This window comes from Hemiscyllium ocellatum, chromosome 5 (assembly GCF_020745735.1).
Source record: "Hemiscyllium ocellatum isolate sHemOce1 chromosome 5, sHemOce1.pat.X.cur, whole genome shotgun sequence".
Taxonomy (NCBI): Eukaryota; Metazoa; Chordata; class Chondrichthyes; order Orectolobiformes; family Hemiscylliidae; genus Hemiscyllium; species Hemiscyllium ocellatum.
The window spans coordinates 138,044,950-138,061,091 of record NC_083405.1 but is presented as its reverse complement, the minus strand read 5'-3'; the positions used below and the strand labels follow the sequence as shown (position 1 = coordinate 138,061,091).

Here is a 16,142-nt window from a genome sequence, read left to right as displayed (position 1 = left end):
CATCACAATAGCCCTAATTCCTGTAATATCTACTCAGTTAATTGACCAGTTAACCAGAACCACTTGCTCAACTACTTTTAACAAGCAGTGGGGAGACAGGATTCACATCCACAAACAGGCTACACCTCGGACCCCCTCCTAACCCAGGGTGGGAGAGAGGGCACAGGTGCACAGTATATGATAAATGGTTGACCATAGCAGTTCAGTGGGCGGGGAGGGGAGGGCGGAGGGAGGGAGCGTGTTCACATTGCCCCAATTCCACCACCCCCACAACCCCGGCTGATGGACAATGATGGAAAATCACACATAGGTTTTCAATGTTTACCTGGGCTCTGCGATTAGTCAGGTACGTGACCACTTGACTGACAAAGGTAGCAACTCTGCGGATGACCATCTCAGTGGCTACAACCCTCCTCGACAGGGTGATCTGATGAACAAAACGTTGAACTGCGGGGATTTCTGCAGAAAATCAAAACAGGCAACTCCGACTTAATGTCCCTGTGACTGAACTTCAGAATTCCCTCCCCACACACATGCCATTTCACTAACAGAAGCCTGAACAGGGTCTTCCAAACAGACCCAAAGACCAAATGATACAGATGCAGAATTAGGCCATTCAGCCCATTTAATCGGCTCCACCATTCAATCATGGCTGATACGCTTCTCAACCCCATTCTCCTGCCTTCTCCCCATAACCTTTCTGCAGCCTCCATAGAACAATACAGCGCAGAACAGGCCCTTCAGCCCTCGGTGTTGCGCCATCCTGTGAACTATTATAAGCTCAACCCCCTACACTATCCCATCATCATCCATGTCCTTATCCAAGGATTGTTAAAATCTCCCTAATGCGGCTGAGTTGACTACATTGGCAGGCAGGGCATCCCACGCCCTTACCACTCTCTGAGTAAAGAACCTGCCTCTGACATCTGTCTTAAATCTATCACCTCTCAATTTGTAGTTATGCCCCCTCGTACACGCTGACATCATCATCCTAGGAAAAAGACTCTCACTGTCCACCCTATCTAATCCTCTGACCATCTTGTATGTCTCTATCAAATCCCCTCTCCTCTGCCTTCTTTCCAATAAGAACAGATCCAAGTCCCTCAGCCTTTCCTCATTAGACCTTCCCTCCAGACCAGGCAACATCCTGGTAAATCTCCTCTGCACCTTTTCCAATGCTTCCACATTTTTCCTCGACACAGCCTGCCCCTTCATCTATCTTTGAGTCAACTGCAAACTTAGCAACAATGCCCTCAGTTCCTTCATCCAGATCATTAGTACATAACGTGAATAGTTGTGGTCCCAATACTGACCCCTGTGGAACTCCACTAGTCACCAGCTGCCATCCTGAAAAAAACCCTTCACCCCCTAGTCCCTGCCTTCTGCCAGTCAGCCAATTCTCTATCCATGCCAGTACCTTGTCCCTAACATCATGGGCTCTTATCTTCTTTAGCAGCTTCCTGTGGGGTACCTTGTCAAAGTCCTTCTGGAAATCCAAATAGATAACAACCACTTGCTCTCCTTTGAGGGTGTAGCAAGCAAGTTCAACAAAGAATGCTAAAAGGCATGATCATCCTTTAACAAAACCGTGCTGACTCAGCCCTATTTTACAGTTCACTTCCAAGTACTCCACAATCTCATCCTTAATAATGGACTCTTATCAATGACCCATGTCAGACGACAGTTGCCTGCCTTCTGCCTCCCTCCCTTAAACAGGGGTGTTGCATTAGCTGTTTTCCAGTCCCCTGACATCCTTCCTGACCCCAGTGATTCCTGAAAGATCACCACCAATGTCTCAACAAAGCCCTCAGCTGGCTCATTCAGAACTCTGGGGTGTAATTCATCCAGTATTAGTGATTCATTGACCTTCAGACCTTTCTCAACGCCTTCTATGCTCACTTTGAGCAAAATTTCGGCAGAGAGGTAACACCAATCCGACAAGTTCTGATGAGCCTATCCCAACAGTCACTGCATCAGAGGTCAGATCAGTTTTCCTTTGTGTGAATCCAAGGAAAGCGATGGGACCAGACGGAGTACCAGGCCGTGCACTAAGAGCAAGCGCAGATCAACTGGCAGAGATCTTCTCAGACATCTTCAACCTCTTCCTGCAGCAGGCTACTGTCCCTGCCTGTTTCAAGAGGGCCAACATCATCCCTGTGCCTAAGGCGGCTCATGCAGCATGTCTCAGCGACTACTGCCCAGTGGCCCTAACCTCGGTGGTCATGAAGTGCTTTCAAAGGCTGGTCATGGCATTAATCAACTCCAGCTTTTCCACTACTCTTGACCCACTCCAATTTGCCCATTAGACCAACAAATCCATGTCAGATGCCATGTCACTTGCCCTTCACTCCTCCCTAGAACATCTTGACACCAAGAACAGTTACGTAAGAATCCTACTCATTGACTACAGTTCAGCCTCCAACACTATTATCCCCTCGAGACTGATTACTAAACTTAGTGATCTCGGACAAAGCCCCAGTCTCTGCAACTGGATCCTCAGTTTCCTGACTCACAGGCCACAATCAGTGAAGACTGGGGACGATATTTCATCCTCACTAACACTTAACACTGGAGGCCCCCAGGGGTGCGTACTCAGCCCCCTCCTATACTCACTGTATACCAGTGACTGCGTCACCAAATACCAGACTAATGCCATTTACAAGTTCACTGATGACACCACCACGATCGGTCGAATCTCAGATGGAGACGAAACAGACAACAGATGGGAGGTGGAAAACCTGGAAAAATGGTGCACTGAGAACAACCTAGCTCTCAATGTCGTCAAAACCAAGGAACCCATTATTGACTTTCAGCAGGATGTTACTCATGCCCCCCTACACATTAACAGCACAGAGGTGGAACAAGTCGAGTGTGTCAAGCTCCTGGGAGTGGTCATCCACAACAAGCCTTCTTGGACTCTTCATGTGGATGCACTGGTTACAAAGGCCCAACAACGTCTCTTCTTCCTCAGGCAGCTCAGGAAATTTGCCATGACGGCAAATACCTTTGCCCAACTTTTATAGGTGCGCCATCGAGAGCATTCTGTCTGGATGTATCACTACCTGGTATGGCAACTGTATCATTCAAGATCAGAGCCGGTTACAGAGAGTGGTGATCTTGGCCCGGACAATCACAAAGGCCAACCTCCCATCTATAGAATCCACCTACCAGGCCCGCTGTCAAGGAAAGGCCACCAGCATTCTCAAAGATCCATCCCACCCTGGCAATGTTTTTCTACAACCTCTATTATTGGGGAGAAGGTACAGAAACCTGAACACACACACCAGCCGGTTTCACAACAGTTTCTACCCTATTGTTGTTAAAATACTGAATGGACCCTCAAACTCTTAACATTCTCCTGTACCTGTGTTTTTGTTTTTGCTGCTGCTTACCTATTATTTACTATCTATGCTACTTAACTCTGTGATCTGCCTGTATTGTTTGCAGGACAAAGCTTTTCAATGTACCTCGGTACACGTGACAATAAATTCAATTCCAGCTTTCTCAGCAACTTCTCCTTCGTGATGGCCACCACAGTCACCACTGCCCCCGACTCCCTCAACGTTCTGGTGTGTTGCTAACGTCTTCCATTATGAAAACTGATGCAAAGTACCCATTTTGTTCTTCCGCCATTTCTCTGCTCCCCAGGACTACTTCTCCAGCCTCATTTTCCAGCAATTCAATGCCCCCTCTCGCCACTCTCTTATCTTTTAGATATCTAAAAAACTTCCATAATCATCTTTGATATTACAAGCTAGCTTACTCTCATTTCATTCTTAGTTTTCCACTGCTGGTTTTTAAAGGCTTGCCAATTCTCAGGGTAACCTTTCCACACAGAGGGTGGTGTGTTTATGGAATGAGCTACCAGAGGAAGTGGTAGCAGCTGGTATTCTTACAACATTTCAAAGAAATTGGACAGTATATGAACAGGAGAGATTGAAAGGGTTAATGGCCAAGAGGTGGTGGCTGGGACTAGTTTAGGAAACTTGGTCGGCATGGACAAGTTCGACAGAGATTCTTTTACCGTGCTCTATGAATCTGGCTTCCCAATTCCCAAATACTATTCACCCGTAGATAGCAACACACTCAAACCCTCTTTTTGGAATTGCCAACCCATACGATCCTGCCAGAGAGCGTGGCTGTCATTCTCCTTCTGAAGTTGCTCTGTTAATCTTTGCAAAGACAGCGAATGTTAATCCTCTCAGTATCACAATAAGCAGAAACCATAACCCAACTGTATGAATGAACAAGAGGAGAAAGCATGTGGAGAAATGAGCCTGAGGGGCGGAATGGGTATACAGAATGATAGAATCCCTAAAGTCCAGATAGAGGCCATTCAGCCCATCGAGTCTACGGCAACTTTCTCAAGAGCATCCCACCCAGACCCACTCCGTCAACTCCACATTTCCCATGGTTACCCCATCCAGCTACATAAAAGTCACCTACATAAAAATTTAGCCAATCTACCTAACTCGCACATGGACTATGGGAGGAAACCCATGCTGACACAGGGAGAACATGCAAACTCCACACAGACAGACAATCACCCAACGACTGAACCCAATTCTCTGGCAATGTGAGGCAGCAGTTCTAACCACTAAGCCACTGTGTCACCCGAGAGTAGGTGGAGTTAGGTCACAACTCAGTATGAAGAAAGCTGTGAGATTTATATTTATCGTTTTAAAGTTTAGATTTTAAGTTTGTGTCATATTGGAATTTTACTTATGTGCAAGATTTACAAGAACTAAGACATGCAATCCTTCTAGAACAGTGACTTAATACTGTATATTTCAGGGAGCATGGAACACGTGGAGTATTAACTGAAGATTGTTTGTCCTGGGAGTATAAATATTGAGGGCCATAACCTTGTGTTTGATTTTGGCTCTCGATAACCAAAGATTATCTTGGGTTAGAAGATCCAGAGTTCGAAAGCTTTTGAGCAGTTTGGGGGAGACCTAACTATGGTCAGAAGCACATATAGTCTCTACAGAAAGGAATGTAGAGTCATCTTGGAAAAACACAGTTACATCAGTGTAAACATTTGTGAAATTTCCAGAGCAGAACTGTTTGGATAGAAACTAGCAAGGTTCTTTGAAGCTGAGCATATCTAAGCTCTTTATTTTGGGAATTTTCGCTCGCAAAGGCTCAACTGTTCACAGCAAACAACTGAGAAGAATCAGGTCCATTGAATTTAAAGTCTTAATACAGAGGGGAACTTTTCTGGATTCAGTGGCACGTTTCAAGAATTAATTAAATTTTGTAGAGCTATGGGAATAAACCGCAGGAAACATGGAACTCTGTTTCAAATAACCTGGAGGGTAATGATGGACCAAGTGGCCTCTTCCTGAGATTGGAAAAAAAGAGTTTAAGTTTGCAGGAAGTGACAGAGTTGTCAACTGAACCAAGGCTGTCAAGGGTTAGACATGTAACAGGGCAGCTTGCAGATGACCTAGATACTTAACTTCTGACCTACCAACACTGGCCCTACAGGAGGTTCATGGTACAGGTGAAGGAGAAGGATGAAGCAAAGATATAGACCTGTGTCCTCGATGTTGTTGAACACCTGAGCGGGTCCATCCCGTAGCAGTTTGTCTTGGAGTTTCAGGTACTCGGTGGAGCTGACAGTGAATACAGGAAGGTTTCCATTTCTGTCTGAGACAGGCTCCATCTCCCCTGCTAACACAGGCTGAATGTCATCATCACAATCATCCTCTTCATCATCATCAGCATCACTGCCCTCCTCGCACTCCTCCTCAGATTCCAGCTGTTCCTTTCGGGCTTGACGTTTCATCTCCTGAACACGAATCAAAATGAGGGGAAAATCAATCAGAGAGCTCTCAGAGATAAAGTACCATGTTCCAGAAGGGGTGCCAGAAGGAAGAAAGGCAGTAAAGGTTTGGTGTTGACTGTGACTTGAACAACTAATATTTCTTGCACAACCTCATTAAGTCCGAAATAGTGTAGGCAGGTTTCTAATATAACCTACAAACAGCAATATGGTAAACAGTGAAAAGTCTAATTTAAGGAGTTTCTTTCATAACTAGCCAGGACACCAATTAATTAGAAATTGTGCGTGTGAAGCGTTATGACAGAAAGACAAGAGTCTGGCAATATTCAGAAACAAAGAAAATGTGGTCAAATAACCTCCACCGACACAGTCACAATTCTGGGATCCAAAAGATGAATTCCCTTACTCTTCAACGGCCAGAGAATCTTTAACATCCACCTGAGAAAACATACCAAAAACCTGCGATGCTCCCTCGGCACTGACCCTCCCGTGGTGCGGGGCTCCCTCGGCACTGACCCTCCCGCGGTGCGGGGCTCCCTCGGCACTGACCCTCCCGCGGTGCGGGGCTCCCTCGGCACTGACCCTGCCGCGGTGCGGGGCTCCCTTGGTGCTGACCCTCCCTCAGTGCTGGGCTCCCTCGGCGCTAACCCTCCCACGGTGCGGGGCTCCCTTGGCACTGACCCTCTCACGGTGCAGGGATCCCTCAGCACTGACCCTCCCGCAGTGCGGGGCTCTCTCGGCACTGACCCTCCCGCGGTGCGGGCTCCCTTGGCGTTGACCCTCCAAAACGAGCCTTAAAGTTTGGTGTTTAAGTCTCTAAATTCCGTTACTAGTCATCTCTCTTAAAGCTGAGCATTTCGTTCTCAGTTCCAAGACTTGAACACAGAACAGAGCTGCATTTGCACCCTCAGTGTCTACAGTGGGTCCTGAACAGTTCCCTCAGCCCACAAATAGAAACAACTCTCCCGAATCCATCTTACCCTCTACCTGTGCACCTACCTGCAGTCTACATTTGATGTTGAGACGAATATTTTTCCTACAGAAGATGTTGCGAGCTTTAATGGAGTTTAGGGAGAGTTCACGTCTCTTTATGCTCATCTTGTATTGGAGATCATTCAACTGCGTGCAAGGGAGAGGGAGGGAGAAGAGAAAAATAAATCCATAGAATAATATCGCCACGGCTTTGGAGTAAGTCACCATGGATCACAGCAACTCAAGGAAAGATACCTGTCAAAGTACACACAGCAGGGGGAGAGCAGAGAGGATGGGGATCAGAGAAAAAGAGGTGAGGATTGGCAAGTGTTCAAAATATCAGGGAAAACAAACAAACCAGAAAAAGGTGCTCAGAACTAAAAACTGACAGAACTGCAGATGCTGTAAATCAGAAACAAAAATAGAAGTTGCTGGAAAAAAAATCAGCAGGTCTGGCAGCATCTGGGGAGTGAAATCAGAGCTAACATTTCGGGTCGAGTGACCCAAGGGTCCCCTAAACTTTTCCCAAAATTTCCATTTTTGTTGCTTATGACTAACGTAAGGCTGAGGATCAGCACAGGCAAATGGCCTCCTCAGTGTTTTAACTATGATAACACAAGCTAAACTTCAGAAACAAAAAAATGATTAAGAATAGAAGCAAAAGGATCAGAAGGAGAGCATCAAGAGTAGCTCAGCAGCCCACTCTGGATAGAAGCAAAAGTAATTATGTGATGAAAGGGCCATGGAAAGGAAGGACAGGAGTGATTAGCTTCGCAAAGGTCAGAGGCCATGGCTAGGTCCTGACTTTGGATCGGTCATCACTAGAGAATTAGATGCTCCCAATGCTGTAGGACACAACTAGACACTGGAGAGGACAGAAACAAAGAGATCATGCTTCAAGGATCAGCTAAACTCAAATTAATATGGTCACATGGACTGAATGGGATAAATATTAATGGAGGAAAGGTGCAAACCTGCGGTTTGTGGTCACCATCTTACAGAACCCGGGGAGGGGGGTGGGGGGGGTGCAGGGTGCTCAGTCCCAGGTTGCAGTACGTTCTCTGCTGTAAGTCTGTTTTAAAGTAAAGAGGGTTGGGGGAAATAAAATCAGAAACTGCAGAGATGTCTGCCTCAGGCTGGCATTCATGGAATCCATCTAGCTTGGAAGCAGGCCATTTGGGTCATCAAGTGCATACTAGCCCTCCAAAAAACATCCCACCCTACCCAATTCCTGCATTTTCCATGGCTAATCTATCTAATCTGCACGCCCCTGGACACTATGGGAAATTTAGCCAAGCCATCTAACCTGCACATCTTTGGACTATGAGAGGAACCACAGCACGCGGCGAGAATGTGCAAACTCCACACAAGACGGTCGCCTGAGGCTGGAACTGAACCCAGGTCCCTGCTGCGGGGGGGCAGCAGTGCTAACCACTGAGCCACCGTGCTGTTGTTGGTGGAGGAAGGGGAGACAACAAAACACATTTGGCTTTGGGAAAAGCATAAATTATTACTGTGAGACTTGTCCAAAGCATACCACATCTGATTAACTTGAGCAAGCTCTCTGAATGAAGTTTGATGAGGGTAGTGTGGTGGGCGCTACGTATTTGAACTTTCATAAAGCCTTAGGCAAGTATGAAAAATGTTGACAAAATTTAATCTTATATCCTCAGAAGTTTCAAGACCTAATGGCAACACAGGGTTAAAACTGGGTCAGAGCACAGAACAAACAGTGGTAGTGAACAATTATTTTTCTGACTGGACCAAAGTTGTGTTCCCCTTGGGTTTGCAATGGAATCACAGATGGTTTCAGCATTGCTGGTGACCATTCAACCCATCATGTCTGCACTAACTCTGCAAATGAACAACTTTCTCTTTATTGTACATGCATTACTTGGGCTTGGGTAGACACAGCACCATTGCAGTGTTTTTTTTTTTAAAAGATTAGATTAGATTAGATTCCCTACAGTATGGAAACGGACCCTTCGGCCTAACAAGTCCACACCGACCCTCCGAAGAGGAACCCACCCAGACCTATTCCCCTACATTTACCCCTAATGTGCTAACATTATGGGCAATTTAGCATGGCCAATTCACCTAACCTGCACATCTTTGGACTGTGGGAGGAAACGGAGCACCCAGAAGAAACCCATGCAGACACGGGGAGAATGTGCAAACTCCACACAGACAGTCGCCCGAGGTGGGAATCGAACCTGGGAGACTGGAAAACGTTTGCAGGAATATTTTGAGTGCAGCAAACATTCAGCAGAACAGCAACTGGTGGCAAAACAGTCTGACTCACAACAGCTTGATTTTGTTGCAGTTGGGAGCTCGGCACTTTAGGATATCAAGGATGCAGGGTAGAGCGACGAGAATGGTTTCAAGGATGAGGAAGTTCAAGTTAAGTGGAGAGACAGGAGTCCTGAGAGCTCTGCTCATTGCAGCAAAGTTCAGGGAGGTGAAGGACATTCATGCAGTCAATCAAGTGAAATCGCTTCCATTAGCAGAATGGTCAATAACCACAGGGTCAAGGATTTAAGGTGATCTGCAAATAGAGAAGAGAGGAGATAAGGCATGGTCGATTCATTTAAGTTGTGTCTGAACAGGTGCATGAATAGATAGGAAGCAAAGGGATACAGATGCTTAGGGTTTGGGCGACAGGTTTAGACAGTGGATTTTGATCGGCTCAGGCTTAGAGGGCTTGTTCCTGGGCTGTAAACTTTCTTCGTTCTTTGAGGAAAGATTTGTTTGGACAGAGAGCTGTAATCTAGAATGCAATGCCAGAAAGGATGGTGGAAGCAGATTTGAAGGGAAAGGGGGGAACAGAATCACAACTTGAAAAAGAGGAGACTGGAGAAAGAACAGGGGAGTGGGACTGACTGGTTGGGACCTGCGAAGCATTGATGCAACACACCAACTGATCACTGTCAATAACCATGGGACAAGAGGATAAGGAAAGGCCCCTGGCCCAGAGGTAAGAATTATATCCACAAAGGGAGAGTCCATGCTCACCTCGGATTCCTGCTGCTTGATGGCCAACCCCAGCAGCTTGGCTTTGGCATTTCTCTCTTCAACCTGCTCGAGAGACATAAAAGCAAGCTGTGTTGGCAGTCTTTGCATACAAATGAACATCCAAGACAGACACCAAGGGTAAATGAGATAGTATCTGAACCAAAGCCAGTAGCACTTTGGGGCGGCACGGTGGCACAGTGGTTAGCACTGCTGCCTCACAGCGCCAGGGACCTGGGTTCAATTCCCGCCTCAGGCGACTGACTGTGTGGAGTTTGCACATTCTCCCCGTGTCTGCGTGGGTTTCCTCCGGGTGCTCCGGTTTCCTCCCACAGTCCAAAGATGTGCGGGTCAGGTGAATTGGCCATGCTAAATTGCCCCTAGTGTTAGGTAAGGGGTATATGTAGGGGTATGGGTGGGTTGCGCTTCGGCGGGTCGGTGTGGACTTGTTGGGCCGAAGGGCCTGTTTCCACACTGGAAGTAATCTAATCTAATCTAATCTAATCACTTTCATTATAAAGGCCTCTCATTATAAAGTGCCACCTGCAGCACCCATCGCTCTGCCTCCCAGTGAAAGGCCTACCTGACTACACACTCGCACCTGCTCCAGGTCCAACCTCCAGGCCTGTAGCTCAGTTCGCTTCTGCTCAATTTGGCTCTTCAACTCCGCGATTTCATCTTCCAGAGAGGTGCAGTTACTGGTTAGACGCAGTGCACTGTAAAGGACAGGGAACAATGGATCACCTAATACTGAGCTACTGACACCAAGTGTTCCTGCGCTGTGCCTCAAGTCACAACCCCCAAAACATCTGACCACTAACTGCTCACTATCTCCCAGCTCTATTTGCCTGTCACCCAACCACAGACCAACAAGCGGGTCTCCTCTTGTTTTTGTCTCTTTTCACCCTGACAACACTCCCTCACCCACGTGACAACACACTGCCCCTGACTCCAGTCTCTTGTGAACTTCCTCAAACTCTCATTGCCCAACTGTGTCGGTCACAGAAACACTGTATACCTGTCCCAATACCTCTCCACCTCTCTCTGCTTCTTTGATCAATTTTGGAAACCCTGCCTTTTTCTTCCCTCCACCTCCATGAGACTCCATTAGCCCAAGCACACAGCTTCAGCCCCCTATCCCGGTACCAGTCTTGCATACCTGAGGATCTCAGTCACATTGTGAGAGTCTGTCTTGGTACAGATGAAGGCGAGGCGCCCATACTGCCCATCCAGGAACAGCTGCCTTTGGAGATTCTTGTCCAGCATGTCTCTGGCTGTCTTGTCATCGACAGCTCGTGTTACATTGGCCACGATCCACACAGCGTGGCAGTTCTTCAGGTACTGAGAACAAAAGGGGAACAGCAGGGTTTCAGATGGACACTGCTTCCAGCCCAGAATACTGCGTCCAGCTGCTGACCCCGAACATCTGCAGATTCCTCCCTGATCCAAGAACTTAATCAAATCCAAGACCATGGCACCACACAACCCCTTAACCCAATAGCATCCCCCCCCCCCCCCCCCCACCCCACCATAACCATCCCCCACAACCCCTCAACCCAAGTGCATCCCCAGCCCGCAATGACCATCCCCCAAAACCCCACAACCCAACAACATCCCCCACGCCCACCACAACCATCTCCCACAACCCAACATCACCCCCAGCCTGCCATGACCATCCCGCACAACCCCTCAACCCAAGAGCATCCCCCACGCCCATCACAACCATCTCCCACAACCTCTCAACCCAATAGCATCCCCCCCCCCAGCCCACCATGACCATCCCCCACATCCCCTCAACCCAAAACTCTGACCCAAGACCATGCTCCCCAACCCAAAAGCATATCCTAATGTCTGAGCCATCAATACAACAACATTTGGGGTTCAGATCAACAATACAAAAGGTCAGAGGGTGTGTGTGAGGGTGTGTGTGTGTGTGTGTGTGTGTCCCTCTCTCCCTCCACACGGATGTGGGCTAACTCCCTGGTAATTTCTAATTTGACAATGTGCTGGCGTAGTGGCAGTGTCACTGGACTATTAATGCAAAGTCCCAGTCTAAGGAATAAGGGTTCAAATCCCAACAAGTGGCAGATGGTGAAACTCGGACCAGGATTGAAAGCTAGTCTATTGGTAGCCGTGTAATGTTTGTTTTAAAAAACCCATCTTGCTCACAAATGCCTTTTGGGGAATCCGTCATACTCTGACCTACATGTGGTTGACCCTTTATTGCCCTCAGCAAGAGACTGAGCAAGCTGTCAGTTCAAGGCAAATTAGGGACAGATAATAGACACCGGCTCTGCCAGCAATGCCCACATTGTGTAAACAAATTTAAAAATACATAACACCATCATCCCCGCTTTGTTATAAGCACAGGTAAAGAGCAGGTAATGTAGGCTGGATCGCTAATCCAGAGGCTCATGACAAGTTCAAGTCCCACCAAAGCTGCAGGGAAATTCAATTCAGTTAAGTGAATAAACCCGAAGGCTGCCCGTTTAGAGGTTCATAAAATCATGGGGGACAAGGATAGGGTGAAATGCCAAGGTCTTTGTCCGAAGATAGGGGAGTTCAAAACTAGAGGGGATAGGTTTAAGGTAAGAAGGGAAAGATTTAAAATGCACCCAAGGGGGAACTTTTTCACACAGAGGGTGGTGTGTGTATGGAATGAACTGCCAGAGGATGTGGTGGACAAGCACGAGGCTGGAAAAACACAACAAACCAGGCAGCAACGAGGGGTGGAGAAGTCAACTCTTCTTCAAGGCTGGGGGTGGGTGTAAGGGGAGCTACAGATTGGTGGTGGTGGGGTGGGGATGGATTTGAGTGGGGAGAGGGGCAGGGTGGTGATGTATGGATGGTGAACATTGATCTGGGAGGAATGAATCTGGTTGGTAGCTGGAAGGAAGGGTGGGTCAGAGGAATGGAAGGGAGGGGGAGGGGCTGGGAAGGGAGTTGGGGGAGGGGAAGGAAGGTTATTTGAAATTGGAGAACTCAACGTCGAGTCTTCCGGGCTGTAGGCTGCCCTGGTGGAAGATGAGGTGTTTTTAAGATTAGATTCCCTACAGTACGGAAACAGGCCCTTCAGCCCAACAAGTCCACACCGACCCTCCGAACAGTAACCCACTCAGACCCATTCCCCTATCCTATAGTTACCCCTGACTAAAATACCTAACACTACGGGCAATTTAGCATGGCCAATTCACCTGACCTGCACATCTTTGGACTGTGGGAGGAAACTGGAGCACCCGGAGGAAACCCATGCAGATACGGGGAGAGTGTGCAAACTGCTCACAGACAGTCACCCAAGGTAGGACTCGAACTCGGGTCCCTGGCGCTGTGAGGCAGCAGTGCTAACCACTGAGCCATTGTGCCGCCCTCCAACTGTCGTTCCTCCAATTTGTGCTTTGGTTTGTGGTGGCAATGGAGGAGGCCGAGGACGGTGATGTCGGAAAGGGAGTGGGAAGGGGAAATAAAGTGGGTGATGACTGGGAGGTCCAGTCGGCTCCTGTGGGCCCGGCTGAGATGCAGGGCGAACTGTTCCCTAAGTTTACGTTTGGTCTCCCCAGTGGAGAGAAGACCACATCAGGAACACCTGATGCAGTAAACTAAGTTGGAACCTCTGTCAGGTGAACCTCTGTCTCACCTGGAAGGACTGTCTGGGGCCCTGGATGGATGTGAGGGGGGTGGAGTGCCAGCAGGTTTTGTTTCCTTTCTGATTGCAGAGGAAGGTACCAGAGGTTTCAGTGGGGAGAGTGTCAATCTAAGTCTGCCAGGTTCTGCTATGTGAATATGTGAGAATTTACTTTTTAACAGTCCCTGTCCGTTTTTGCTTTTGTTTAGCTAAAAACCCTTCCCAGTCAGGTTCTGTAATGTAAATGTGAGTGCATTTATCAATGTTTGCATGATAGAGTTTCTTTTGTGAACATGTGAATGTAGTTATCAATGTTCCCTGGTAATTTCTGCTCTATGAATATGAAAATGTAGTTATTAATCTCTAAATGAAAACCAAAAGAAGTGCAGATGCTGGAAATCAGAAACTAAAACAAATTGCTGGAAAAGCTCAGCAGGTCTGACAGTGTCTGTGGACAGAAATCAGAGTTAAAATTTCCAGTCTAGTCACCCTTCCTGTGAAGAGATGGTAGCCAGGAAAATATTAGTTTTTCTGCAGAAGATAGGGTGTGTTGAAGGGTAAGGGAGTAAATGGTGGACGGAGATAGAATCCAAAGAGAGGGAAGAACAGTTGAACGGATAATCTAGTGGATCACAGTCAGACGAGGATGGAGTGGCTCAACCAAGGACTGTCGAAGGGAACGGTCCTTGCGGAAGGCAGAGGGAGCTAGGAGAGGAAGATGTTCTTGGTGGTGGGGTCTAGTTGGAGTTGGCAGATGGTGTTTAAGGATGATACTGCACCTCTCTGGACGATGAAACTGCAGAGCTCAGGAGCCAAATTGAGCAGAAGCGAACTGAGCTACAGGCCTGGAGCAGGTGAGAGTGTATAGTGGGGTGGTAGATGAGGACAAGGGGAACCCTGTCTTTACTGTGTTTTGGGGAGATGGGGTTAGAGCAGGGGAACGGGGAATGGAGGAGGTGTGGAGGAGGGCTGTTTGAGTGACAGATGGGGGAAAAGCACATTGTTCAAAACAGGTGGACACCTCAGACGCTTGGGAGAGGAAACTCTCCTCATCCAAGCAGATGCGGCAGAGGCAGTTAGGATGGAGTTCTTGCCGGATACTGGGTAGGAGGAGGTGTAGTCCAGGTGGTTGGAGGCAAATGGGATGAACAACATCTCATCTTCCATCTGGGCAGCCGACAGCCCAGAGGGCTCAACATTGAGTTCTACAATTTCAAATAACCTCCCTTCCCATCCCCTGACTCCTTACCCAGCCCCTCTCCCTCTCTTCCATTCCTCTGATCGACCCTTCCTTCCAGCTACCAACTGGATTCACTCCTCCTATCGACCAACCAGGAGGAGTGGTCACTACCTCACCAGCCTGCCCTTCTCCCCACCAAAATCCCTTCCCCACCACGCACTCCCCATACCCTTTATTTGCAGATCCCTTTACCCCCACCCCCAATCCTAAAGAAGGGTTACACCCGAAACGTTGACTTCTCCATCTCCTGATGCTGCCTGGCTTGCTGTGTTCTTCCAGCCTCCTGCACTTCTACCTTGGATTCCAGCATCTGCAGTGTTTTTGTCTCTAACTAGAGGAAGTGGTGGAGGCTGGTGCAATTACAACATTTAAAAGGCATCTGGATGGGTCCATGGATAGGAAGAGTTTAGAGGGATATGGGTCAAAGGCTAGGAAATGGGACGAGGTTATTTCAGGATATCTGGTTGAATGGACAAGTCGGATCGAACAGTCTATTTCTGTGCTGCACAAGTCTATGACTCGACAGTCTGTTAAAAAAGACCCGGAGCTTCCAGTAGCCTGCCACTTTAGCACCCCAGCCTGTACCCCGGCCAACCTCTGTGTCTCCGACTTGCTGCAGTGCTGCTGTAAGGACAGCACCTCACTTTCCACTTTGGGAACCCTGCAGCCCTCTGGACTTCAATTCAGTTTTAGGGGTTTGAGTACCTTTCTTTCCCCCACCTCCACACACCAGGCCCTGCTCCTCGGATGCTGCCTGACCTGCTGTGCTTTTCCAGCACCACTCTAATCTAGGCTCTGGTTTACAGCATCTGTAGTCCTTGTTTTTACCTTGTTACTACACAGGCTACCCACCATCAGCCACTAATTGTCCACTTTAGCAGCTACTGCGTCCTCCAGACTGATCTTTAACCACTCCTTTGTCTGTCCAACTGTTTTTCTCTCTCTTTTGGCGCTCTCTCTCTCCCAACCCCATCTTCTGTATAAAAACTATGCTGCTTCTAGCTACCATTAATTCTGAGGAAGGGTCACTGGACCAGAAATGTTAACCCTGCTTTCTCTGCACACATGCTGCCAGACCGGCTGAGATTTCCCAACAATTTGTGGTCTTGTTTGCACACGCAGTTATTTTGTTTTTTTTCCTCATGAGAACCCACTGGGTTAACTATGATTACTTAGAATCATCGGAAAATGATGAGCCAGAAAGGGGCCTCTGTCTCTTCGCTTGCTTGACACAGCCAGTTTAATCCCATCTTCCTGTGTGAAGGGGGTAATCCTGCAGCTCTCACCTCTTCACAAGGCTCTGCAGTATTTTTCAGCAAAGGTAATCTGCTATCCTTACATAGACTGATCAATGTAGGAGCAAACTGCTGCAGATACTGGTATCTGTACCGGAAACAATTATCGCTGGAGATCACAGCGGGTGAGACAGCATCCATGGAGAGAGATCAAGTTAACGTTTCAGCATCTCCACATCATGTCTCTTAACTCTGGCCTTGCAAATCACCAAAACA

General features: G+C 47.8%; 1 protein-coding gene across 3 annotated transcripts in view; it reads right to left on the bottom strand.

The window, feature by feature from the left end:
- LOC132815894 (uncharacterized) overlaps positions 1-16,142 on the bottom strand; it is a 102,122-nt gene that overhangs the window by 61,078 nt on the left and 24,902 nt on the right. For 2 of the 3 annotated variants that reach the window (XR_009644718.1, XM_060825248.1), the window contains exons 7-12: positions 10,929-11,110; positions 10,353-10,485; positions 9,773-9,835; positions 6,788-6,907; positions 5,539-5,794; positions 326-459 (exon numbers count right to left, since the gene is read on the bottom strand). Coding sequence is in view for 2 of the 3 variants with exons in the window: in XM_060825248.1 (XP_060681231.1) it covers positions 326-459; positions 5,539-5,794; positions 6,788-6,907; positions 9,773-9,835; positions 10,353-10,485; positions 10,929-11,110 (888 nt within the window). In the remaining variant the exon portion in view is untranslated. The remainder of the gene's footprint in view (positions 1-325; positions 460-5,538; positions 5,795-6,787; positions 6,908-9,772; positions 9,836-10,352; positions 10,486-10,928; positions 11,111-16,142) is intronic. The other variant, XM_060825249.1, reaches the window with a different exon arrangement.